Below are 27,556 nucleotides of genomic sequence, written 5' to 3'. Positions count from 1 at the left end.
TAGTACAGGTAAGAAGATATCCTGTCAACCTAAATGGTTTTCTCATATTAAGCCATTTCCACTCTTTTAGTAAGATTCTTAGTACCAATACAGAATGCACCTTCTAGTAAAAATAGGAAAATTAAAAACTCTTCATTCCTTTCCAGTTAAATTTGGAGGATGAATTAGCAAAGTGAACACTTTTAAAGATCTTTATTCATAATCTTAGCATTTTTTTCTTTTGCTCATATTAGAGTAAAAGCTTTATTTAAAACACATTTAAAATGACTTCTGCAATTTCAGGTAACAATTTAAATTCTGCTAAGCTGGCAAAGCCTGGTAATGACAAGTATTAGGTGTCATTTTGGATTTCAAGAATAGAAATTTTAAGCAATCAGTGGCAGTAAAAGCATGCCATGTCCATGACCTTTCTCTTCCCACAGGGCTCATCCCTTCACCTCTTATCCAGCCCAGTGGCTATCTCATTTTACGTTTTTCAGAGGTATAAATCTTCAATGATTCTATCTTTTACTGTACTGTCAATGTCTCTTTTTCCAATCTTTGAGCCTATCAACATGAACACTCTAAACAAAGCTTCTCTTTATCACAGTGGTCCATGTCCCTTGTCTCTCCTTTTTTTAATATTTTCTGAGTTGTAGATGGATACAATATCTTCATTTTTTTTTATTAATTTTTAATTTTTATGTGGTGCTGAGGATTGAACCCAGGCCTCATGTGTGTAAGGCAAGTGCTCTACCACTGAGCTACAGCCCTAGCCCTCTCATGTTTTTTTTTTTTTTTTTCAGGACCATATCTTCTAAAAATGTTCTGATGTGAATTCCTTATTTCCTATATATGCTGCACACTAACTTCAACTCCATTCCACAGAATTTTATTTCATTAATATTCCTAGTGGTCTCATAATTGGAAAGAGTACTGTATCTGTTGCAATCCTTCCCTTATTTCATCTCTCTGTAGCTTTTAGATCTTTTATCTTCTTGATATCCTTCTGTCTCTTAATTATCATAAGAGAATTTCATTTCATGAATGTTTTTTCCTAATTCTGTAAGAGTTTTTATGACCTCCTTGGTAAGCATTTGGTTTCTTTTTGTCTGCTCCTATTGGTAATATATTCTGGGCCATCTTTGACTCTTACCTTCTTCAATAAAAGTAGACAATAGCCTGATTTCATCTGCCACTTACAAAGTATAAATTTCAAATCTCAGTAATCCACCCATGCCTTCAAGAGATCCATACACATATGGCATTTGTCCATCCCATTTCAGTGTCTTGTTAACATTTCACACTCAACATATTTAACTTTCAACCACTTCATACTCTATGTAGCTTACTACCAAATTTAATGCTATGGTTTGGATATAGTTTAAGTATGTTCCCCAAGGTGATGTGTTGAAATTTAATCCAAATTGTGAGCCACGAAAAGAGTGGAAACTCAATCTACCTACAGTATTTAGAAGTGGGGTCATTCAGAGGTGACTAGAATTCAACAATGTCATCTGGGTGGAACTCCCATGACTGAACACTGGTGGCTTTATAGGAAGAGCAAAGAAACCAGAAAAGGCATGTATATCCCTCTCTCTTACCATGTGATATCATGCCACCTAGGACTCTGCCAGCAACAAGGCCATCACCAGATTTGGACCTTTGGACCTCTAGAACAGTAACTTCTTTTCTCTATAAATTTATCCAGTTTCAGTTTTTTTATTATAGTAACAAAAAAACTAATAAAACCTTTCCAGTATGTATTTAAGTATGGACAGTCATTAATTTGTGATGATCCTGTACCTAGAAATCTTCAACATAGTAGATATTTCTTTTTCTTTGCTCTATTTATTCTGACTGCTAATTTACAAACTCAAGTTTCTGAAACATGGAACAGAGAATGTACCCAGGGAAACATGATGAAAAATACATTGAAACTCCTTTATAATGTCAGTGATGGAAGACAACACTGACTCATATTGTCAAACTAAATGTCTGATTTGTGAGAACTACATTTGAGAAACTATGATTTGTGACTTATCTCCACGCATAAATGTTGTTATCAGAAATGATATGTTATTAAAATTTTGTCATGTCTCTCTGTTTACACTAAAATTGTCTTGAGTTTAAGAACTCTTTTAAATTCACTTTTAGTTTCAATTTGGTTTTATGGTTCTTAAGAACATGGCATATACTTTAAACACTGATAAAAATTAAAGGTAAAGATATTTTCTTTCTTCTCCAATGTTTGCTTCCTCCAGCAGATGTTCCTACTTTTCAATTTTATGTTGATGTCTATGAGAAATTTTTCAAAAGGACCCAGCACTACAAAAATAAATAAATAAATGAATAATAAACAGATAGGTTACTAATAGATTACAACTCACCTCCATTTTGCCTGAAATTCAATGAATGAATTGAAATGAACTCATAAAAATGTGTTATCTTGCACACAGAATTTGGATGTGGAAAAGTTAACTCAAACAAACTCTGACTATTTGGAATTAAAGACAGTAGCAGCTGTAAGAATAAACTTCCCTCAGCTCTCCTCTGCCCTCCTATAACTAAGGCACCCCCACCTCCTATACTCTAGAACACCACCTTATACTTTGGTTCCGGGAGCCATGATTCATACATGAAATTAACCTAAATATATAATCTTGTCATAGCATGTAAGAAGTTGTTTCAGTGGGAAAATGACAGATTCAGTAAAAGGGAAAAATAGTAAAACATCATCCTTTTAAGCAAGAGACTATCACTCAAGAACGAGAACACATCAAATATCCTGTATTAAGTCTATTTAATTCCTGAGAAGCTGTTAAATACTTATTTTTATGAAGTAAGAGTTCATTACTCTATAAAACAAATCTAGGCTCTAATATTTGTCTGAAATAAATTGCAGACCAATAATAACATCAAAACAAACAAACTGTCACAAGGTGTATTTGGGAATTATATCCTTAAATGACATGTAATTATGGTATAATGAATACTCCAGAAGTTTAATTCTGGTGTAGTTTCATTAAAATACCGTTTTTGACTCAGAGCCTCAGCATGAAAAGTCAAATGAGACTAACCACCAACAAAATTTAATCAAAATATCAGTATAAAGTACATGTGCAGATTGAGTGCAATGTGAGTGATTTGACTTATACTTCTTTATTTTAAAATGTCATCTTTACTTGAATTAACATTAACCGTCAATGCATTTATCACTAAACGTTGATTTTAATTGTGCTCATTTATGATTAGGTGGCAGGACCTAGTCAACAGCCTGCATATCTTTGTTTTAAAAAAATTACAACAAGCAGTTAGGCTTCAGAAATACCACCAGGGTCAGAAAGTCTAATTTTGTTCTCTTCTTGTGCAACACGCTTTAACAGATGCTAAGTTTACTTTTGGCTGCTATTCATCTCCTTCCTATTTGGGGGTATATTGCTTCTGTAACTAATTGAACTCTTTTTGTGTATAATTCCTACCTTATGAAATTTATAACATCTGCTAAAATGGAGAATTACATTATAGTGTGCAGGAATAGAAAGAAATTTGTGACAGGGGTCTGGAATCTTTTCCACTTCTCCAACCTGTCATTCTATATATTTATAAGAGAAATGTTTAAATTTTTGATAGCTAAAAACATGATGTCCTTTAAGATTTCATTGTGTAATAAAGACAAAAAATTGTATGGGTTCTATAGGACTTAGAAAAGCATGTTTTAGATGTCTTATTAAGCTACCACACCATCTCAATACAATTTTTTATTTGTTTTAATTAGTTTTGCATAACAGTAGAATGCATTTATGCACTTTGATGTATCATATATAGATGGGATATAATTTCTCATTTTTCTGAGTATACATGTTGAAGAATCACATTGGTCATGCAGTTACATATATACATACAGTAATAATATCTGTTTCCTTCTACTATCCTTCCTATCCCCACATCCCCTCTACCTAATCTAAGGGAACTCTATTCTTCTCTAGTGCCCTGCTCCCCTTATTGTGAATTAGCATCTTCATATTAGAGAAAACATTCAGCCTTTGGTTTTTTGGGGGACTGGCCTTGTTCGCTTAGCATCATATTCTCCAAATCCATCCATTTACTGGCAAATGCCATAGTTTCATTCTTTCTTTAAAGCTGAGTAATGTTCCACTGAAAAAAAATTATATATATATATATATATATATATATATATATATATATATATAATATATATATATTATATATATATATATATATATATATATATATATACATATCACATATTTTTATCCATTTATCTATTAAAGGACACCTAGGTTGATTCCATAGTTTAGCAATTATGAATTGAGCTGCTCTAAACATTAATGTGGCTGCATTGCTGTAGTATGATGATTTTAAGTCCTTTGGGTATAAACCAAGGAGTGGGATAATTGGATCAAATGATGGTTCCATTCCAAGTTTTCTGAGGAGTCTTCATACTGCTTTCCATAGTGGTTGTACCAATTTGCAGTCCCACCAGCAATGTATGAGTGTAGCTTTTCCCCCACATCCTTGCCAATATTTATTACTGCCTATATTCTTAATGATTGCCATTCTGACTGGAGTGAGATGAAATCTTAGAGTAGTTTTGATTTGCACTCTCTAATTGCCAGAGATGTTGAACACTTTTTCATATATTTGTTGATGGATTGTATTTCCTCTTCTGTGAAGTATCTGTTCAGTTCCTTAGCCCACTTATTGATTGGGTTATTTATTTTTCAGTGTTAAGTTTTTTGAGTTCTTTATATAGCCTAGAGATTAACGCTTTATTGGAAGTGCATGTGGTAAAGATTTTCTCCCAATCTATAGGCTCTCTGCTCATGTTATTGATTGTGTCCTTTGCTTAGAAGAAGCTTTTTAATTGGAATCCATCCCATTTATTGATTCTTGATTTTACTTCTTAGGCTTTAGGAGTCTTGTTAAGAAAGTCAGGTCCTAAGTTCATGAAGAAGATTTGGGACTAGTTTTTCCTCTATTAGGCACAGAGTCTCTAGTATAGTTATTTTAGGTTCTTGATCTGCTTTGAGTTGAGTTTTGGCAGGGTGAGAGATAGGGATTTAATTTCATTTTGCTACATATGAATTTCCAAGTTTTTCAGCACCATTTCTTGAATACGCTATCTTTTCTCCAATGAATGTTTTTGGCACCTTTTTCTAGTATGAGATAACTGTATTTATGTGTTTGTCTCTGTGTCCACTATTCTGTACCATTAATCTACAAGCCTATTTTGGTGCCAATACCATGCCATTTTTGTTACTATTGCTCTGGAGTATAGTTTAAGGTCCACTATTGTGATGCTCCTGCTTCACTTTTCTTGCAAAGGATTACTTTGCCTATTCTGGGTCTCTCATTTTTTCAAATAAATTTCATGATTGCTTTTTCTATTTTATGAAGAATGTCATTGGGATTTTAATAGGAATTGCATTATATCTGTATAATGTTTTTGGAAGTATGGCTATTTTGACAATATTGATTCTGCCTATCTGGGAGCATGGGAAAGTTTAAGAGATATTAAGTGATTGATACAAATAAATTTCCTGAGGGTACTGGGTATTTAAATAGAAGGGTTTTATCATACTGTACTGCATAAATTAGTTCAATTATTACACATTAATCCAAAAACTTAAATGTTGAGATGGAAATGTTAACTATTATGATTTTATCATTACATATTGTACACATGTATCAAATTATTACTCTGTACCACATAAATATGTACAATTAAAATAATAAAAACATACACAACTAATTAAACAATATTTAAGTTCTTCTCTTTCTTGTTAGCTGACAGTAATTCCTTAGAAGTGAATTATACCTGGTATATGCACAATGAATACATGCACAAGGAAGTAAGGTGGGGAGGAAGAATGAAGAAAGAGGGAGCCAGGCAAGCATAATTAGAAGCCTCAACTAATCAGATTCCATTTCATTCTCTCTGCATATGAGCTTTAGAAGTCATACAAAATAAAACTATTATTGATCTAATAAAATATGTATATATTATACTATAATATAATATGTATTTATGTATTTCAAGTTTACACTAGATTAAATTGGAAATTACTTAGCATTTGGCCTTCTGATACTCCAGTAAAAAGCAGACTAAACAGCATCATAGAAATTCTTTAAAATTTTGAACTACTAGATTGAACAAACTAGATAGCAACTAATGCCCCCGGAGAGTTTTTTCATAATATGCATTAGCCACTGAAAATGGCCTTGTTTTCATCATTGTCTTCCACAATCAAAATCAGTTATTATTTAATGCCTAAAATTTATATGTCAATATTTAAAAAAATATCAGAACACTTTCATGGACAATCTCCCAAGATGGCCACTATGAAAACATAACCTGTTTATTTATTAGCAAGTTTGATTCTTCAGAACCCTATTTGTTCAGAACAGAAATAATTCATTTGAAACTGCTATACCATATGAAATGGAAAAGGCCATAGAGTCATCCATAATTCTTCATTAGTCAGTGACTATTTCCTTCAGCTTGTTGTAAAATGTCAAAGCTATATGGAAGTGAAATTGTACCTTTGCTTCCTCTCTTACAATCTGAATAATGTTAAAAACAATGGCATAATTTAATGAAGCTATATTATATAAGTACCTACTGTAAGGTTGTCTGGTCAAATTAAAGAATACCAACATAAGAAAAAAACTTCCAAGTGACATAAGTATTTGAACTTTAAAAACTGTGAATTCCAAAATATACAGAAGAAAAAGGATAGGAAGAATTTAGTATGTTAAAAGTTATTAGTGTATGTAAATCTGTGTAATGAACTGTAAGGTTTCACCAATTCCAACAATATTTAGTCTGTATTTTAAAAGTGAATGCAATAAAATTCTAAAATAAGAAAAATATAGGGGCATATGTGGGCTGTAGTCATTTATTCAGACTTGGACATTTCGACTTATAGTAGAATACAACTTGCTTTCAATTATAAGTGCTCCATACTGGCTGAATATTCCCCATCTGAAATACTTGGGACCAGAAGTGTGTCAAGTTTTGGAGACTTATTTATAAATAATTTTTTTTAAATTTTGGAATATTGGTTGAACATGCAAAATCTGAAAATCTGAAAACAAAATGCCCTAAAATCCAAAACTTATTAAAGTATCAAATCTATTTTTGGATTTTTAAGGATGCTCAATTTGTACTAAAACATAAGATTAATAAAATTTGTATAATTCTTAAAGCCAAGACAATAAATGATATGTATAACTCAAGGACTTTAAAAAATGTTTTCTCTGCTATTATCAGTTTTTATTTGTTTTTCATATATTGTATATTCAAATAATAAAGAATATGGAATTATATGAAATGATATGGAATAAGTGCAAAGCCAAAAAGAGAAGTGTTTTTTTTTTTCTGAGGAGGAATTAATATTTATTATGAAGCTGAATTAAATATTAGGCTTCAAAGTAATGTTATACCCCAGTCTAAATATTAATTGAATATCTCAATAAATTAACTAGTGGAACTGACAGATTTTCCAATTAAAGTTACTCAGAAGGTAACTTAAATGATGTAGCTGCTACTTAGAAAACTGAAAAAGAGCCATGAGACATTTAATGAAAGGAAATCAAAGTGTTTAGAAACACCAGTCTCCATAAGAATGATATACTTTCTTTATTATATATTTTCACTTTAGTATTCACTAATTAGTATGTGTCTTTTAGTTTTATATATAATGTTATAATATATTGTTAACCCAAGAAACTTAACATAATAAAATTTTTAAATGTCTTCATTTTTGAAAATAAAAAATAAGCAATCTAAATTGTCAAGGAAAAAACACTGTTTGGTTATTAACTGCCAAATAAAATTAACAGTTTTTTGAAGTGAAAAAGCTGATTCAAAAAATCATTTGAAAAAATTTAAAGTGAAAATAAATTTCCCCTAAAAGAAGTTAAGCTTCCTTAGAATTGTCAACTTTATAAATTATTAATTCTTAATAATATTATTGATACTTGTATATTAATGTTAATAAGTTGTATATTAATCATGTTATAAAATGAAAAATAAACCAAATGCAATTTAAGGAAAATATACAATAGAATAAAAATCCATCTTTGCTCTAATTAATGTTTGAATGGCAAGGAGCAATGAGCATGGATTTCACAATTTCCATTTGTAAATAATTCACCTGGTTAGCAATCTGCCGAGCGAGGACATCCATCCTTGATCCTGATTCTGATATCATTTTAGCTGCATATATCACCTCAGTTGTATGTTTTAGTGGGCCTTTGCCTCTGAAAATAAAAGAATGCATGTTAGTTTGAGTGCTTCATAAAACAATGGATCTATATTTATATTGATAGATAAACATCTATATTTGCATATATAAAAGATTTGCATCCTGGTGTATTGACAATTAGTTTTACATACTTTGGTTTTGGGTAGGTACCAATCAGACTAAAGTCTTACATGAATTTTTTTCTAAAAAAATAAAAGCTTTATTGTGTTAAGGTTCAGAAAATGCTACAGAGAAGATGGATTTCATTGCATCTTCATTTCCAGGTGTTTATTATAGTAAATAGCAGCTTAGAGATGCTCTTGGAAATCTCTGAGATGCCTAAAGACAAAGGTATTTTCCTGATTCTAGCAACGAAAATTATACTTTGGACATTATATACATGTATACATTTAAAACTGCATTTGATCAACAAGGTTACTTTTAATTTTTCCATTTTAATCCGTATTTTACAGTTTTTTTCAGTTATTGGTTTTAGGTTTTTATCATATTATCTTTTCTTCATATTCCTTCAAACACAGAAAGTCCAAGCCTGACAAATGTATAACCTGGGACATTTAACACAGGAGCATAAATCAAATTCTTCCCCCAGTTGGCCCTGCAGTTGTCCTTCCAGCTTTAAAGAGAAGATATCCTAAGCCTTACCTAAGTAAATCCACTTACTGTAGCATCACTTCAAAGGAAAATGCTGATAGCATTGCTGCAATGAGTGGAAATTTTCTCCCAGAAAAAAATGAATTTAGGCCTGAGAACAATTCAACAGAAGTACTTAAAAAGAGGTACCCTCTGTTCATCTTAAATAATGATCCAGGCTGAGGTTGTAGCTCAGTGGTAGAGCACTTGCCTTGCACACGTGAGGTGCTGGGTTCGATCCTCAGTACCACATAAAAAAATAAACAAAATTATTAAATAGTGATCCAGCCTTATTTTGAAGAAATATGTTATAAAATTAGCTGTCACACAGTTGCCCACCCATGTACACAGTTTGTGCTAGTCAAGAGAACCATCCAGGTGGCCCAGTTGTCTTTATAAGATTTTGACATGTATTTGATCTTGTTTTGCCTACCTCACAGTTTTGTCATTTTAATACCACGCTGTGAGCATTAAAAAAAAGGCAGGGGATTGGAATTGAATTTTTAAACAATATAATAGGGAGTCTAACTTCAGAGTGCCCCAGAAAGTCAATGGTACCTGTAAAGAACACCATTTATGTATTCTTCCTTACATGTTTTGTTTTGGTTTGGTTTTTGGTTTTTGTTCAGGGGCACTTAACAATTGAGCCACATCTCCAGCCCTTTCTTTGTATTTTATTTAGAGACAGGTTCTCACTGAGTTGCTTAGGGACTTGCTAAGTTGCTGAGGCTGGTTTTGATCTCACAGTCCTCCTGCCTCAACTTCCTGAGCCCCTGGGATTACAGGCATATGCTACTGTGCAAGGCACATGGGATATTGTTGTCTCTGTCTAATCTTCTTTAATCAAGTCTCTTGCTTTTAATCAATCTCTTCTTTCTAAAGTATAAGAAAAAATAAATATATCATAGTAGTTGAGTAAATCTGGATTCATATTATCTTGAACTGTTTCCCAAAACAGACTACTTCCCACTATGTATAAATCAAGAAAGATCAATAACTCCTCTGTGCCTCAGTTTCTTCAGTGATAACAGTAGCACTGACCACATATGGACATTCTAAGGACTATATGAGTTTATTTCTATACAGTGCTCTGAATGTTGTTGCTTTAAACAAAGCAAGCATTCACATATATAAGTTACAGCTATTCTTACTTGAAGACAATTTTGGTTCAAAATGCCCTGGAATACAAGCTGGATTGTTTTCAGGATTTTGCAGGCAGGGAAAGAAGGAAAAAGGGCACTTACTACATTTTGGAGCAACTTTCTATTTGTTTCTTCAGTGATTGACCATTTTGATATGAGAGCAGCATTTCTGCTGAGGAAAATCGGTACTGGCTTTGGCAAATTACTGTGAAAGGACAGTCAGATACCTTCATATCTAGATCATTTTACTTGGATCTCCACTCTTCAAAGATGTGAGGTGTGTGCAACTAGACTGGAAGATGAAAATGAGATTTTTTTTGTTCTATTTCCTCTTCCCAGAAAAAAAGATGAACCGTTATCAGAATTAATGAAGCTTTTGCGTCCAATTAAAACTACTTTTCTCCCTATTTCCTAACCTCCTTGTTGTTACTACATGGACTCTCAAAGATTTGCTTACTGGTTTTCTGTTATTTTTCCCTAGCAGAGAATGGGACCCTGGAAGAACGGTTCTTTTAAGCAATGGTCTCAATGCTTTAGGGGAAGGAGGGATAATAAGGAAGGTGGAAGAGAACAATAAACTGGTCAGAATTAGAAAAAGATTTTATGAATTCAAAATACAGTGGAGTTACAAGAGACGGGGAGTGAAAATGATCTTTGTCTATGTGTTATTTACACCTTGGACTGACACCTAATGTTAAATCTGACCTATCTGTTATTAAAGGAATATCTTTGTTCACTAAGAAGGGTGGAGCTATGTAGTGATAAAAGAGGAGATTCATAAAGCTAAGTGGTCAGAGAATTCTACACCTGAAAACCTGAACTCTCAAAAGCTTGTGTCAGAAAGGTCCCCTTCCATTACGTTTGTATCCTTTCTGTGGTGCCTCTCAAAGATATTACAGACAAGTTTCCTTGTGAAAATAGAAGAGTGTATGTAACACAATGAGAATCTGGCCTTAGAGATGGTTATCATCACACTTCTCTGAATCTGCTGACATAGGTTGCTTTGAAATTAAAAAAAAAAGTCAACATTAATCATTACGATATTGGAGTTGCTCTTATCAAATTTACTTTACGCATCAGGGAGGACTAGAAGCTATGTACAGGGTTATGTTCAAGAAAGGCATTGCATTTCATTATTTCTATGCGTCTCTGGAGAAAGTTAGACTTAAATAAAGCTGTCTAAGCTCCCAAAAGGCAATGCATCAATTTTCAAGGTCTTAAACAATGGATAAAGGTTGTTACTAAGGAGAGCAGCTAAAGCTCTCTCGTAGCTTGCACCATAGACAAAGACTTAGATCTAAGGAATGCAGCTAATGTACCCTTTCCCTCAAAATAATATATTTCCTGTATAAAAACACTATGCTGATAAAAGAAAAATCACCTCTAACTTTAAACACGAATCTTGTTATGAGCCCACTATCATAAAAATAACGATAAGGGTTAGAAATTAAAAGCAATGATCATACACTATGACAGACCACAATCATTCCCTTTCCCACATTTTTAATTAAATGTATTGCTTGGCAAGCTTCCTACTGAGTGCCAAACAAAATCCACATTTTACAAATGATTCCATAGCATGCCAAGCTTCCAGAGGAAGCCATAATTACTGAAACTATGATAGATTTTTAACATTCTCTGCTTGAAATGTGCTGTGTAATGAAAGCTTTTTTAAATTGGGAAATACATTCAAAGGTTGTTTGCTGCCTTCATTTTCATAATAGGGTCCCAGGATTTCTTGTCAACAAACTGTGCCTTAAATCATGGAGTTGGATCCTACAGAGAAAGATGCCCAGAGGAGGAAGGAGGGAGATTGAAATATTTGAAAATATTTAAAGAAACCAGAGGCCAGAAATTTTAATGAACTGAGGTTATAAAATAATAATCTATCTCCTAAAAAGGAGGGTAGACGGAGGTCTGAGGTGGAGGGCTGGCCCAGTGACAACTGTATTAGGTGATGCATGTTTATTTAGCCAGGCCTCACTGCATACATATTGCACAACATCCTGTGGCATACAGTAAATGTATACAATTTTACCTGTGCTAATTTAAAACTAAAAAGTAATTTAAAAAATTAAGAGTTAGAAGGTGTAATGGAAGCCCTGCAATAATTCAAAGATGGAGACACCATGGGTATTTCAATTAGGTGAGTGAAAGGGACACCTCTGAAATGTAATATCTTGGTTTAACATAAACCTGTTGGCCATTTCTGACATGTCCATCTTTGACTCTCTTCCCATTTCTGGCATTAGATTCCTCCCTTCTTTCTTTTGACTAAGCACAAGCAATTAGAAGATGGTGCAGATGACCAATTAACTGGGGTTCAGATTTAAGAACCAAAAACCACCAAATGGTTTCATATATTTATTTTGTCTTTTTGGCAACAGAGGATAAACACAATGATTTGGTAACTTCTGCTACTGATTGAAAATGAAACAGAAAGCTCAATTATATTGTTTGCATTTTGTTGCTCTTAAATCTGTGATAACAATATTATACTCCTTTTTAACCAAAAATTTTTACCTTAATCTTCACCTCACCAGGCCTATCTTAATCTTCTTTTCCTTTGGTGCTTATATTTATTTTGAATAAGTCCCATGATATCACAGTTCACTTAATAGATTAAAACAATGACACTGTACATTTTCTTCTATAATACTATTTAACACATATATCATTTTCTACATGCTAGTTTCCATTCACACACTATCAGTATAATCACCCTCTGAATTTAGAATTGTTATTATCTTTAGTTTGCAGATGAGGAAACTGAGGAGAAGTTAAACATATCTTGACTAAGTCATGCAGCTTATAAGTATTGGAGATAGGACTTGAACTTAGGCAGTTTGGCCTGAGGATCTGCTTTTAAAAGCTGTGCTATACTGCCTCCCATAAAACACACTAAATTAAAATTAAAATACCAGAAGTTCTGTTTAGCCATTGATGAGTGTTACCATTTATTCAATAGAGAGCAAAGATGAAGGTTAGATTCTGGCACTGGTTATCAGGGAGATCCACCAACAGTGACTTGCTCACACGCAGAAACCTCAAGGAATACTGCCTAAATCTGTGTCCCAGAAAAATGAGAAAAAATATCCTATATGGTATAGACTTGGCAGGTTCATGGCAAATGGTTAAAGGGCTCCAGAAGCCTACGGCCTAGAGTTTCTTGAGATAGTATTGCTTTCTTTTTTTTACCCTAATTACCTTTCCTTCTTCTTCCCACATCCTAAACATTACCTTCTCCAACTTAGACATCACATGTGCCACGCTAGAAGGGAAACTGCATTTCAATGTTCATTTATGATGTGTCAAATGAATTTTTTATCAGAAAGTCCTAACTTAAGACATAGTTTTGTTTTGTTCTGCTTGCTTATTTATAGCATTCAAATTGATGCTTCAAAAGAATAAAATGAATAGGAACTTGGGACATATATTTAATTTGCATTCTAGTAATTTTACTTATTAGCAAATTAGTCTTAAGTAAATAATGACTTTTGTTGGTCTGAGCTTGTTCTCTCTCCATTAAAATAATGATTGTCATATTTTTCATATGGTAAGGAACATAAAATCAAATGTATTACAAAATATTTGTCATATAGTAGTTGCTTATCATATGCAATTTTTTCTTTCCTTTCTCCATTTACAAATAAGGACATCTTATAAAAATTACCCTTTGATCTTTTTATTTAAATATTATATTACTTGCCAGATATCAACTGAATTCACTTCATTACGTTCTTTTTTATATCTGCTGACAATATTGTTCTGTATAGCCTTGTCTATAACATCCTTTCACCAAGAAAAAATAACATAAAATATATACCCACATAAACTGTGTGTGTGTGTGTGTGTGTGTGTCTGTGGTATTGTTATTGTTGTTCAAGGCTATTGTTTAACTTTTTATACAGTTTATTTCCACTTAGTGATGGATCTCTATGGAAGTGTAACTTCCCAGGATTAATGATTTAGTTCTATAAGGGAACCACCAGAATTCCCTTACTTGTAATTCTGTGTTAGATAAAAAACAAACAAACAAAAAATGAAATTATCATGAAAACCACTCAAATGATGAGATGAAGAGAGATACCACACTCAAACAAGGACACGATGTTTCTCTACTATTCAGACATAAAACTTGAATTAGGCAACTTTCTCCCTCTAATGTTACTTTCCCTTTAAAGTGTCATTCTCAAGTTTTGAAGACTCTATAAAAGTCCTTGGTAAATCAGCTAGTGAATAATCAGCTAACAATCATCTGGAGTAATTAGAATCCTAAGGAACCTTTGGGATTCAAGTCTCAAAATGATGTTGCTCCATGAGAGAGTAAAAATATGTCTGAAAAAATTATGCATATATTATACAATTATAGATATATTTGTCATTTCTTCTTTTCTTGTTCTATATTATTCAGAACATCAAAATATGTATAAGAACATCAAAATGTCTTAGTGGCCTCAAACAGTCAAGTTGATTTTTCTCTCAAATCATAGTGAAGGTGGCTTGTGGGGTAGTAAGCTATGTACCACACAGTTGTTCAAGGACCCCAGTGCTATCCCCTAAAGACCCAGGACTCTCCTCTGCAGGGAACCATTGTAGCCAGGCATCCAACACCTAAAAAGAATGAGACTAGAGGATCTCACAGTAGGCTTTAGGGACAGGATGAGAATTGGTACATAGCACTCACATCCACTTTCCAGAATACAGTCAAGGACTCATGTAGCTGCAGAGAAGGCTTGGAAATGTGTCAAAATTGGGCCCAGGAAGGAGAAGCGTTTCGTGAACTCATGTCATATTCCCAGGGGTGTTGATATCCAATACAGTATATTTTCCATTTCAGCAAAAAGGTGTTGTGAAATTTTGGATGTCACCAAGTAGAATGGAAATTTGGGAAAGAACCATGGTCCTTCACCAATACAATTGAAATTATAAGACAGATACTCTGCCTGGGCACAAGGCCAATTCTATTTCTTATTTTGAAATTGTCACAATATAGAGACCATTATTAACAACAAAAATTACAAAGGTTCTGCTTTGTGCATGATAATGAAAGTCTGTCTTATTCATCATTGTATTTGTTTATGAAACAAGGATGAGACTTATTTTAGAGAAATTTTAGAAATCTGTCTAGGAGAATACTTAGATAGAGTTACTATTGTTATTGCTGCTGATGTTAATGTTATGATTATGTGGTAATGGTTTTGTGTTTGTGTGTATGTATGGATAGGGAGTAGGGATTCTCTACCTCATATCTATGAACTAGTTTTCCAATAAGGTGTAAGCCATAAATCTTTTCTTCTGTTCGTTTTTTTTTGTTGTTTTTTTTTTTTTTTTTTTTGCAGGGGGTCAGGTTACCAGGGATTGAACTCAGGGTCACTCCATCACCGAGCCACATCCCAGTCCTATTTTGTATTTTATTTAAAGATAGGATCTCACTGAGTTGCTTAGCACTTCGCTTTTGCTGAGGCTGGCTTTCAACTTGTGATCCTCGTGCCTCAACCTCCTAAGAGCTGGAATTATAGGTGAACACTAGTGTGCCTGGCCTGTTCTTCAACTTTTAGATTCTCCAAATTCCTCTTAACCTCTTATTATAATTATCAAATCCACGATAGACGACAAAATCCAGAGAAGGAAAACACCTACAGTAGGAAACAAGTAGGATTAGAATAAAGAATTTCTTTATCAAAGTTTGCTTGTTTTTAATTTGGAGGCAAAATAGACGTCAACAAGATGGATATTTTGTCTTTTGTAAAACCCACTATTTCAGTTCTTCCTAACTAAAGATTTTACCATTTTCTGTTAATTTTGAACTGAAAATATACATAATAACAGGTTTTGTCCTATTATTTTCCTCTTCCAGAAACTGTTATGATTAACTGTCTCACTCCACTCAGTTCTCACACCCCACCCTGCTGCAGAGTGGTGCAGTGGTTTTGCAGTGTGCACATTTAGGAGTTGGTATTCATGTCCTGGAACTTCTATCATTGTGCATATATCATCTTGTGCTGCCTTGCATGCTCACTCTGTGCCTGATGTTTACTCTTTTCATCCTAATAACCAGGAAATAGAATCTAAGAAGTTCAAAATTCCTTATTTTTTTCCAAGGTATAGAAATACAGGTTAGTTTAAGTTGAATAACAAAGAGTTTAAGTCAGTACATTTGGAGCCAATTAAAAATAAATTACAGGGTCTTAGTATCATCATAGGGTTTTCAGTGGTCATCTTAAAGCATTAAAATTCAATCGATACCTCTAAATCAGTGGACTATTTCACATGTTGCAATGGAACAATCCTCTCTCTCTCTCTCTTTTCTCCCCCCCCCTCTCTCACACACACACACCTAGAGATCCCCAGCCACTGTTTTGAATGAAGTCCTATTAAAGCATCCTTCATTGCTACTCGAACTAATCTCAAGGGGCATTGAAAAACAAACAAGAAAAACAAACAAACAAACCAAAAACCTCTTCTTTATCTTCTTTGGTTGAATTTCTCTTATCAATGATCTCACATTTATCTTTTTCTTCTCCTTTTTCTTCCATTCTACTTGGGTCTATAAGTAAATACATCTGGGAATTATTATCCCCAATGAACTTTTAGTTCATTGAGAAATGTAATCTAGTGATGGGGACCTAGGATTGACCATATGTAGTTTAATAGAATGAACAATGAAGCCATTAATGGTATTGTGACCCTTAACACTGGTGAAAACTGTGGCTTCTAAGCAGAACTTCTTTCCTAATGCCAGTCTATTTTTTGAATGATTAATAAGTTATTTTACTACCATATCTAAAGGTCGTAGCCATATAAGAAAAATTACCACTCTCCTCTCCTCTTCCAATGCTGAGAAAAATCATACATCGATCTAAAGAGAAAATTGGAGTTGGTAGCTTTCTGCATCCCAATCCTTATTGCTGCCTCTACAACCTACAACAGGTATCATTCTGTATCAATTATTCTTATCCTTCTTCCCATTGTAAGACTTATGTTTTTGTTTCTATCCAAAATAACCTGTAATGCAATACAGGCGTATTTACTGCAACTTAAGTTTCATGTGTATAATGGAGTCATATTAAGTTAGGAAACTGTGTGGTCAGAATGGAGCAATTTTTAAAAATTCCCCAATAGGTATCCAATCATAACTGTAGCCCATTTTCATTTCCATACAAATTTTTTAAGGTGTGGCTTTTTAATTATTTTTTTAAATTGATTTTATTTCTTTAAATACATGACAGCAGAATGCATTACAATTCTTATTACACATATAGAGCACAATTTTTCATATCTTTGTATATAAAATATGCTCACGCCAATTCATGTCTTTATACATGTACTTTTTTTATTACAATTCTTATTACACATATATACCACAATTTTTTATTCTCTAATTACACATATATACCACAATTTTTTATATCTCTGTATATAAAATAGGTTGACACCAATTTGTGTTTTTATACATGTACTTTGGATAATGATGTCCATCACATTCCACATACTTGCTAATCACCTGCCTCCTCCTTTTCCCTCCCTCCCCTCTTCCCTATCTAGAATTCATCTATTTCTCCCATAGTTTCCCTCCCTACCCTAATATGAGTCAGCCTCTTCATATCAGAGAAAACATTGGGCATTTGTTTTTTTTTGTTTGTTTGTTTTGGGGCAGGGGATTGCCTGATTTCACTTAGCATTATCTTCTCCAATGCCATCCATTTACCTGCAAATGCCATGATTTTATTCTCTTATGTTGCTGAGTAAAATTCCATTATGTATATATACCAATTATTTTTTATCTATTCATCCACTGAAGGGCATCTAGGTTGGCTCCACAGTTTAGGTATTGTGAATTGTGCTGCTATAAACATTGATGTTGCTGTGTCCCTGTAGTATGCTGTTTTTAAGTCCTTTGGGTATAGTCCGAGAAGAGGGATAGCTGGGTCAAATGATGGTTCCATTCCCAGATTTCCAAGGAATCGCCATACCGCTTTCCATATTGGCTGCACCAATTTGCAGTCCTACCAGCAATGTATGAGTGTATCTTTTTCCCCATATCCTCACCAACACTTATTGTTGTTTGTCTTTATAATAGCTGCCATTCTGACTGGAGTGAGATGATCTTACAGTTGTTTTGATTTGCATTTCTCTGACTGTAAGAGATGATAAGCATTTTTTCATATATTTGTTGATTGATTGTATATCCATCCAAATTTTGAAGTAGCTAATCTAATAGATTGGATCCACAAACTCTTCCTATCAGAGGAAGGGGCAGTGCTTTGTTGGGGATAAATATTGGGGGACTGCCCTCCCAAGTGGGCCTTCTTGCTAGATTCCCTTTTGGGGAACACTCTTCTACAATTTGTCCATGCCGACCTACTTCCGAACATGTGTTTGATTTATCCTGGAACCTTGGTATTTCTAACACTATAATTCTTGTAATTAATTTGTTATTGCTACTGTAACAAATCTCTAAAAACTTAGTGGCTTAAAACAACACAAATTTATTGTTTTACCATTCTGTACACCATAAATCCAAAATAAATTTCACTAGGCTAAAGTTGCAGCATCAGCAAGACTTGCTCCAGGAAATTTTAATTACAGAATCTGCTCATTTGCCTTTTTTTTTTTTTTTTCAAGCATCTAGTGGCTGCCTGCTTTCCTTAGCTTGTGATTTCTTCTTCCATCTTCAAAGCATGTCACTACTATTGTGCTTCTGTCATCTCACTGGTGGCCTGTTTTTTGTTCTCCTACTCCCTCTTGTGAAGACCCTTGCTGTATTGAAGACATCCAGATAATTCAGAATAATCTCTTCAGTCTCAAAATCCTTAACATAGTCTCATCTGCAAAGTCCCTTATTCCACATAACACTCACAGGTTGGAGGAGGAGATGGATGACTTGGGGATCATTATTCACCCTGCTACAGTTCCCCCAAATCACTACCAAGATGCCAGAGTTGCCTCCTATGAGAAAGCTATTGGTTCCATGAATTTAGATCAAATCAGCTAGAACAAATGGACAGTACTATAGAATTTGCTTCTCCAATCGCTGTTCTTTCTTTATTTCCTTTTTTTAAAACATGACCAATATCATTCCAATTGCCAGTGAAAAGTTCCAGTTCTTGGTTCTTAAATTGTTTGCTAGCTATATGCTCCTTTACTTATAATTCATACTCAAGGGGGTAACCTAGGAAATATGGAGAACTGTGGAAATCAGAGTTGCCTGGGGAGAAACTATGTGTGTTTAGTTTGGTGTTTTTCCTCTTTCTACCATTTATATCATACTTTAAATTTAACCTGCCTTTCTGCTCTCCCGGTGCTACACATTAAGCACACTTGGACTGAAAGCACTTTGTACCCTGAGATGTGACAAGAAGAAGGGAGGAATCTTATTCTGGGGGAAATGGAGAAAATTTTTAGGTTTTATTTATTGGAAACCAGGGATTGAACCCACTAAGGTACATCCCCAGCCCTTTTTAAAAATATTTTAAGACAGAGCCTTGCTACATTGCTGAGGCTGGTTTTGAACTTGTGATCCTCCTGCCTCAGCCTCTTGAGTTGCTGGGATTACAGACCTGTGCCACTGTACCCAGCTTCAGGTGATGATTATATGTACTCATTTCCTCTTTGAGATCCACATAATTTGAAAACTCTAGAATTTGTTTTCATAAGACAATAAGAAGCTATACATACTCATTTCATATTTGAAAGGGTTACTTAGGGACAACATTATTGTTAAAAATCACAAGTTCTTGGTTATAAAAATTGTGAAATATGATAAAAACTTCTCAGTAGTGACGTTCCAGGTTCATATGAGTACAGTGAAAATTGACAAGAAGGTCATTTTTATCTTCCCTCATACATGCAAAAGTTGTCTCTGTTATGACCTCTTCCTACATATCCCCAAGAGATTGTAAGTCATTATTCATCCACACCTTTTCAAGCCATAATGGAAAATCTGTACTCAGCATCAACATTTGAAAACATGTCTTTTCTTACCCTCTACACATTACTTCTCTGAGTGTGTACATTAATCAAAGGCAGTGTACTGTAAATACAATCACACTCTCTGACTGTGGGAGTCCCTCTTTTTCCTGTTGGTAGTGGCCTCAGCATTAATCATGTGCACAATCTCTTACAGAGCCTGGGCATTTTTTCCAGCTTCCCCTTAAACCACTGTGATATACTGGCTGTCCTTGCTCCTTTAATATCTGACCAAATTATAGGGTGTTTAAGTCAGTTTTTGTGCTGCTGTGATTAAAAGACCCAGCCAGAACAATTGTAGAGAAGGAAAAGTTTATTTGAGGGCTCACGGTTTAAGAGGTCTTAGTCCACAGAAGGCCAACCCCGCTCCTCAGGCTCGAGGTGAGGCCAAACATCATGGTGGGAGACTGTGGTAGAGGGACCCAGCTCATATGATGATCAGGCATCAGAGAGTGAGAGAGGTCCCCACTCACCAGATATAAATATATAACTCAAAGCCATGCTCCAATTCCCACCTCCTCCATTCATACCCTACCACTTCAGTCACCACCCAGTTAATCCCTATTAAGGGATCAATTCACTGATTGGGCTGAGACTCTTACAACCAAATCATTACTCCTCTGAACCTTCTTGCATTGTTTCACACGTGAGCTTTTGTGGGATACCTCATATCGAAATCATAACATAGGGGTTCAGAAGATAGTCATTTTACATTTAGAAAAATAATATAATTTGGTTATTATTATTTAGCATTTGACCATGCCAAAGCCTACCAACTCACTTCTTACCCTGCTCATGATTCAATGTTATCCTAAGATCCAGATGAAGAAACAGAGGTGAAAAGAACACTACCTTCATCAAGACCTGTCATAGTTAATGGACTGGGTATAGGACTATTCAGTGATCTGACTTGCCCCCAGTTGCAGGCCTTCTTGTTTCTGAGATGACAAGAATCCACCAGCTGATCTCTGGTATGCCCTCCTTTCCCTAGTCCAGTCGGTACAATGACAGTTTATTAAATTCTAGGACACTATAATGTCTAATAATCTCAATTTTCAGCTTGGAAGTAACGTAAAACATACTGTTTTATGCATCTAATTTTCACATTAATGTGTGACTACTGCTGCTCTCAATCAATTCACATATTTTATTATCATATTATGAAGTTACCCAAAGTCAATTTCTAAAGGGCAGGAATTTAAAATTTGAAATATTCAGCTTTCATTGAAACACACATATTACTACTACTAATACTACTATTACTACTACTGTGATGGATGACAAAACCAAAGTTCACTGTAAAATAAAATTATAAAAACATTATAATGGGAAACCTATGCCTGGGGAAAGGGTTAATTCTCCTTCCCTTTGTCAGCCTTTCTTCAAGAAACCTAATTAACCTTAGGTCCCTCCCTACCTTTTGGGTTGTGAATAAGTCTCTCTAAGAGTCTGACTACTCCCTTTTGAAACATAAACACCCCTATGCCAGGCTTTTAGAGTTAGAGATTTAACAGATGCCTGTGAATACAGCCTTTTCTTCTAAGTTGTTTCTATAAGCATGCTTTATGTTAGAGAACCTATATATAAGTCATGTAGATTAAAAAAAATTATTTAAGAAAAAAAATCCCCCAATGATAGGATGGGGTCTAAGATGATGCCAAATAACCTATAAATGTTGTGAAAAACTGCGGCTCAGGGCTCAGAGTTTTAAGTTTGTTCTCCTCTGGGCCTGACAGCATAAAATGAAGTTCAGAGTTCTCCTCCTCTTCAAATTCTGCTTGCTGTTTCTCAACTGGTCTGTTTCCTGCAACACTACTACTACTATTACTAATACTTTCTTATCACCTTGTCATGACCAATACCTGATTATTTATGTAATACAATTTGAGACAACATATTTGTTAACTTCTCAATGAAAACTTAAAGCAACATGGTAAAATAGCATTTACTTAACATCATTCCCAGATGTGTGATCCCTCCTCTTATCTGTATGTACTCTTACTCTAAAACTTACTTGCCTTAGGGTTAAAATAGATGCATCCCATATATAAGTAGATTGTCTCATGTTGTTATAGGATGGCACTATACTAAAAATAATATAAACTGGGGTTATATTTTCTGTTTTGTTGTTTCTTTCTAGACATTTTTGCTCTTTGTTTAAAGGGATGGATATTGTTATGCTGCCCTAGCCGTGTGCCATGGGTCATGGTGTCAGGATGGATTGGGTTAAGAGCATCCCCACCCTATTCTTCCAGGGATCTATTTCATTCAATTTTCTTTTTCTGAAAGTAGGCTTCAGTGTTTTGCCAAAATTCTTTTGAAAATTTTAATGGTGAAGTGGGAACATATTGAACTACATTGAGATGATTGCCTTTCTCTATTTCCTGTAACTCCTCCTGAAACCCCAGTGTTTCTAGTTTCGAAAATGCTCACTGAAACAGAAGACACTGGGCCTCCAATTAAGTGGGGTGTTTAGGAAGAAAAGAATATGAAATAAGAAAACCAACAGTCAAATGATAGGGAGACTATTCTGAATACCATAGAAATGCCTTAGCAGTTCTCAGGAGGAGACTCAGTTCATTTCAGTAGCTTACAGCTCTGCTACTGAATAACTTTTTTTTTCTCAATGGGAAAAAATAACATTTTCCCAGAAGACTAAAATCATTAACATTGTGGCAGCTCCATGGGATAAGCTCCAAGAAGGCTAAAGTGCTTATGTCAGGAGCTGGCATCCCAAAGGCATCCCTTCTTCACATTGAACTTTTGTGCTTTAAATAGCAAAACATCCACAGTTTTAGCCAAATAGGTTGCCTTGGGGGCCTTTATTTAGCCTGTGCTGTCCAGGATAGAATGAAATGATACATGCTTTACCTTTAAACTTTCTCTAGATACGTTTTTAAGTTATAGATGTACTATTGTGCTGATAAGTTGTGCATATTATAAAGCATATAAACAAACATTCATTGTCTAGACATCCAGTAAAGATGAAATCAACTTTAATTGTCTTACTAGTGATAATGTCATTAAAAGCAACCTCAAGACACAATATTCCCTGAGGAGAAATATGAAATGAGTATTAGAGGATAAAAATTCTTATTAAAGCAGTCTTCTTGATAATTAATTTTATTGGTCTACTTCTTACCAGTTTTGATTACATTATCATTGATTTTATTTTGATTGGACTACATTGTCTTGTAAGAACAAGAGAATTGTCAACTTTGACATCCTTTTGCTCTTTGATTGGACTTCCCTTTTAAACCTACTAGATTTAAGACATCTAAAAACTTCAAAAAAATCAGTTCCATATTTAAGAGTGTTCAAAATGAGATAGTACAATTCATAAAACCAGTTAAGCTGACACACATTAATTTAGATACAATTAAAAGTCATTAAATATATGAAGGCTTTATAAACAACCCTTAAAGACTGTAGAGCTCTCTTCTCTGGGATATAGACTATAGGAGAGTGTCAGAGCCAATTATATATTAAATGCTGATAGAGGTAAAATTCTTTTTAGATAACAAGTACAAATAAACTTTATAATATTTTTTTTTCATTCTTCAAAATAACATCTTATAGCCTCATTTTGGAAATTAGTGTAAGTCATAGTTTCCTCTACCTTCTCTCCCAGGTCTTTTCTGTTATCCAAAACAAAAAAAAAATTAATCAATTTGAACAGTCCTATCATCTTACATTCAGTCCTTTCTACTTCAGAGTTATGTATACACATGTTTTAGCTCTTAAGCAAAAATCTGAGCTTGTTGGAGCCAGATGTGGTGGTGCATACCTGTAATCCCAATTACTAGGAAGGCTGAGGCAGGAGGGACACAAAAGTTCCAGGACAGACTGGGAAAGTTAGTAATACCCTGTTTCATTTAAAAAATGAAACTTTGTTTTAGAGGATTAGGGATGTAGCTCAGAGTTAGGAGGTCCCTGAGTTTAATTCCCAGTAACAAAAAGAAAAAAAAAAAAGGTCAGTGTCTAATTTATTCTTGGGTTTCCCAGAGCATTTGGAAATGGAGCAAACAAAGAGACCAGCTGTGGACTGACATATCAAAGTTCTTGCAAAAATATCTTTCAAGAGATAAATTAATCAATTCATTTACTCAAGATGCAAATAAACTTCATGGTTTTGACTTTTATTTCATATCATTGGGTCTATTCAGTATTAGGAAACAAAAGATAATTAGAAGGCTTGTAAGAAGAAAGGTACAAATCAGAAAAAAACATGTTCTTTCTTTTGATGGTTCAAAGTAAAGGTCAAATTTTCAATGGATAATCATCTTTGAATTACTAAAATTAGACAATGAATGAATACCCTAAAATATTTTTATTTAAAAAAATTTAATATGCATGTATCTTAAAAATGCCTTCATTGTGTGTAATATATCCTTCTTTTTTTCCTAAATTAATTCCAGATAGAAACTCTGAATAATTATAAAGACTGGTTTGTATTGCTCCTCCTTTGAGATGCTAGCTATTAGGGAAGGAAACATTATATAAGTTACAGAACAACTAAGTAGCAATTTATTCCTGTGAGCACAGATGCTATAGAAAAGACAACAGGAACTGTTTTTAGTGGTTTTTTACATCAGAAAAGAACTAAGTTCAAAGGGGAATTAAAGTTGCAAACCAGAAAACATTGCTTCAGATTTTAATAATAATAACAAAAGGAATAATGAAAGGTCCAAGGAAGAAAAGAACAATGTATTTTTAAACATAGCCATTATTTCTAGAAACAAGGCAAATAACCCAAAGGACTGGATATTGTAGGTTCTGCTTTATCTTGTAAGAGCTGAGCTTGGACATCCCACAATCACAAGGCTCCCAAAGATCCCCAAAGTGAGACTAATGATTTAATTTTCTTTTAAAAGGTCATGTTCAAATTATTATGCAATGCACATGAAAAAACTTACTGTGGGGAAAGTGTGCTGGGCCACTTTGGTGGAATTGTAGAGGTTTCACCTGTGTCATATTGAACATAAAGGAAGGGACAGTCAGGTCCTATGCACTACTAATTATACCAAGGATTCTTCAGGCCTTCCTTACTCTACCACTAGAAATCAGCATCCTACTAAAGTTTGACTCCTAGAAACCAGATTTCATCAAACACCCAAGAAGAGATTCTCAATTAGCATGAGCATATGCTCCTGATGCAGTTTCTATTTTAAGAATGAAAATGTGCATGTTGTTTTATCTTGGTGTTAGGGGACAGATAGATGAGAACGAGAACGGTGAGAACACAAGGTTAAGAGGATAATTCTATAAAATGGGCCCACTGTGCTGACCTTCACCTGTTTCTTTGCTGTAAAGCAATTCACCAGCAGCCATGCCTGGCTTAAGTGGACAGGATATGTCACATTCCTCAGCAAACTGAGGCAGGGGTAAAGTCAGGAAGTCAGTGCAGGTAATAAACTATGGGGGTCCTTAGAGTAATGATTACTTATCAAAGACAGAACAATGGTTTGATTATGGTTAACTTCCTGATTGTGCTGCTGCATTTCTAGTTTGCTAACAATTAACCTCCGCCTTCTGTTCTTGGTAATGTATATGGGGAAAAACAGAAAACAACAATCAAAGAGGGTGGTTCTGAGGTCTATAAGAAAGCAAGTCACATACCCTCCCACTGAAGGTTCTGAAGCCCCCACTTCTTTGGGGAAGTCTGTCCTCTATCACTTTCTTAAATAAAACTTGCTCTCTATGCTTGCCTTGGCAATCCTCAGGTGTTTATTCTTCAAAACCAGGGAACAAGAACTCATTCCCAGTCTGTACTAGACCAGTATCAGTGTCACTTGGACTTTTCCATTTTCAAGTGACAACACATCATTTTGGCTAATCCTGTGTGGAGTTGAAACAAAGATTCTTGCTTCATCCCCGACCTTGCTGAGTCTATTACTTTGAAATGGATGAAACTTCAGTTTAGGGACCTCTACCTACCTGTGCTTACCTGGGGTGTGACTCTCTTCCCCACCAGGTACAATTTTTTTCTCTCTTGCTGGCTATTTCTCTGCTTCCTTCTTGGTCACATTTCCCCCCTGCAATCACTCTCTGTATATTTTACCTTCTCTTTTCCTTTTTTTTCCTCTTGTCTCTTTTTCTTTCTCATTGTTTCTTTGTCTCTTCTTTGCCTGTTCTACTTTTCCCACTTTTGCTCCTCTGCCAGTTAAAACTGGAGACACTTCCTGGTGGTGTTACTTGTGGACTGAACTGACTGCTGACCCTCAATTTCATAGATGCTACCCAGAGTAGTAAGTTTTGATTGTATGGCATTTTGTAAAGTACAAAGCATTTGCCCACTGATTACTTGATTTCTGATATACAAAACTCACTTGGAGTCTAGAAATAGCAGAGACTATTAGCCATAATTACAAAAGAAAATACTGATATTCATATAAGCTAGTGGCTTGATTAAGTTCAGAAAGTGGCAGATCAGGGGTCAATTCAATCTGTTACTTCTGATTCTTCCCGTATGCTTATACCAACCCAGGTTGCCAGTTTTTTGGTTTTATTTTTTAATGTGTTTTTTTAAATACTTTTTGGGACCAAAATATCCAACATGTGGCCTCATTTTCTCCTGTTTCTAATCATGAAAGATTCTATTCTAGTAAGACTCTGTAGGAAAAGCTATTTCACTTCCATAAAGCAATTTAACTATCTCATAATTTGACAAATTTTTGTTGGTTATTTAAGTATATGGCACTTTTCTGGGCAATATGATGGACAGAAACAAGAATGAGTCATGGGTTCTCCCTTCTGTAATTACAATGCAGATAATAGGGACACTCCAATGTAGAGGTCATTTGGGTCAAGATTATCTTCCTTATTATAGCTTCATGGGTGAAAAAGTAGAAAAAATAGTTCATTCAGTCTTCCATTTGTTCATTAATTTATTCTTTAAGTTTAGTTGAACATTTTTACTACATACTAGCATTTTTCCTAGGCATTTGCATCCATGAAGCTTTAAAACTTATAATGAAAGCAGTAAAGTTAAAAAAAATAATAAACATGTAAACAAACAATAAGGTAGTTTCAGATAGTAATAGTGGCAATATGAAAATAAAGCTTGGTTGGTTCTGGGGAGCATAATAGTTGAAGGAAGCAATAATGCCTGCAGCAACTCTGGAATTGAGAGTGGAAGGTATATAACAGCAATGACTGAATTTTGATAACAAAAGATATAATTTTACATTTTAATGTCCACTTAAATTTTCAAAGTCTGATCCCCAGAAAGTGTACAAAAATCATCTAATATCTTTCTTCAATAAGTATACACAATAATATTAAAGGATAAGTCTCTGTAAAATGAGACAAGTAAATGAAAAATAAAGTGTATATAAATCACGATACTTTATAATGACAAGTGCCTTTGAACTACATACTTATAATATAGAAACTTGTTGGACAATCAGTCTAAATTCCCTTGACTGTGGAAGTAATTTCTAAAAACTCCATGACAGATAGCTATCTAATTTCTGATTGCATATTTCAACACTGGGAATACATCACTACTTTTGTTTATTTACAACTTGGTTAGCAATT

At 34.3% G+C, this 27,556-nt stretch overlaps 1 protein-coding gene across 5 annotated transcripts in view; it reads right to left on the bottom strand.

Moving 5' to 3' along the window:
• The window catches only part of Ctnna3 (catenin alpha 3), a 1,743,363-nt gene that overhangs the window by 64,246 nt on the left and 1,651,561 nt on the right, over window positions 1-27,556 (bottom strand). For all 5 annotated transcript variants that reach the window (XM_058577909.1, XM_046419856.2, XM_058577911.1 and 2 more), the window contains one exon: window positions 8,163-8,268. In XM_058577909.1, the coding sequence (XP_058433892.1) occupies window positions 8,163-8,268 (106 nt within the window). The remainder of the gene's footprint in view (window positions 1-8,162; window positions 8,269-27,556) is intronic.

Source organism: Marmota monax, unplaced genomic scaffold (genome assembly GCF_021218885.2).
Source record: "Marmota monax isolate L192 unplaced genomic scaffold, Marmota_monax_Labrador192_F-V1.1 WCK01_AAM20220418_F8-fsc00019, whole genome shotgun sequence".
Lineage (NCBI taxonomy): Eukaryota > Metazoa > Chordata > Mammalia > Rodentia > Sciuridae > Marmota > Marmota monax.
Note: the sequence above shows the minus strand (reverse complement) of the source record. Positions and strands in the feature narration are given on the sequence as shown.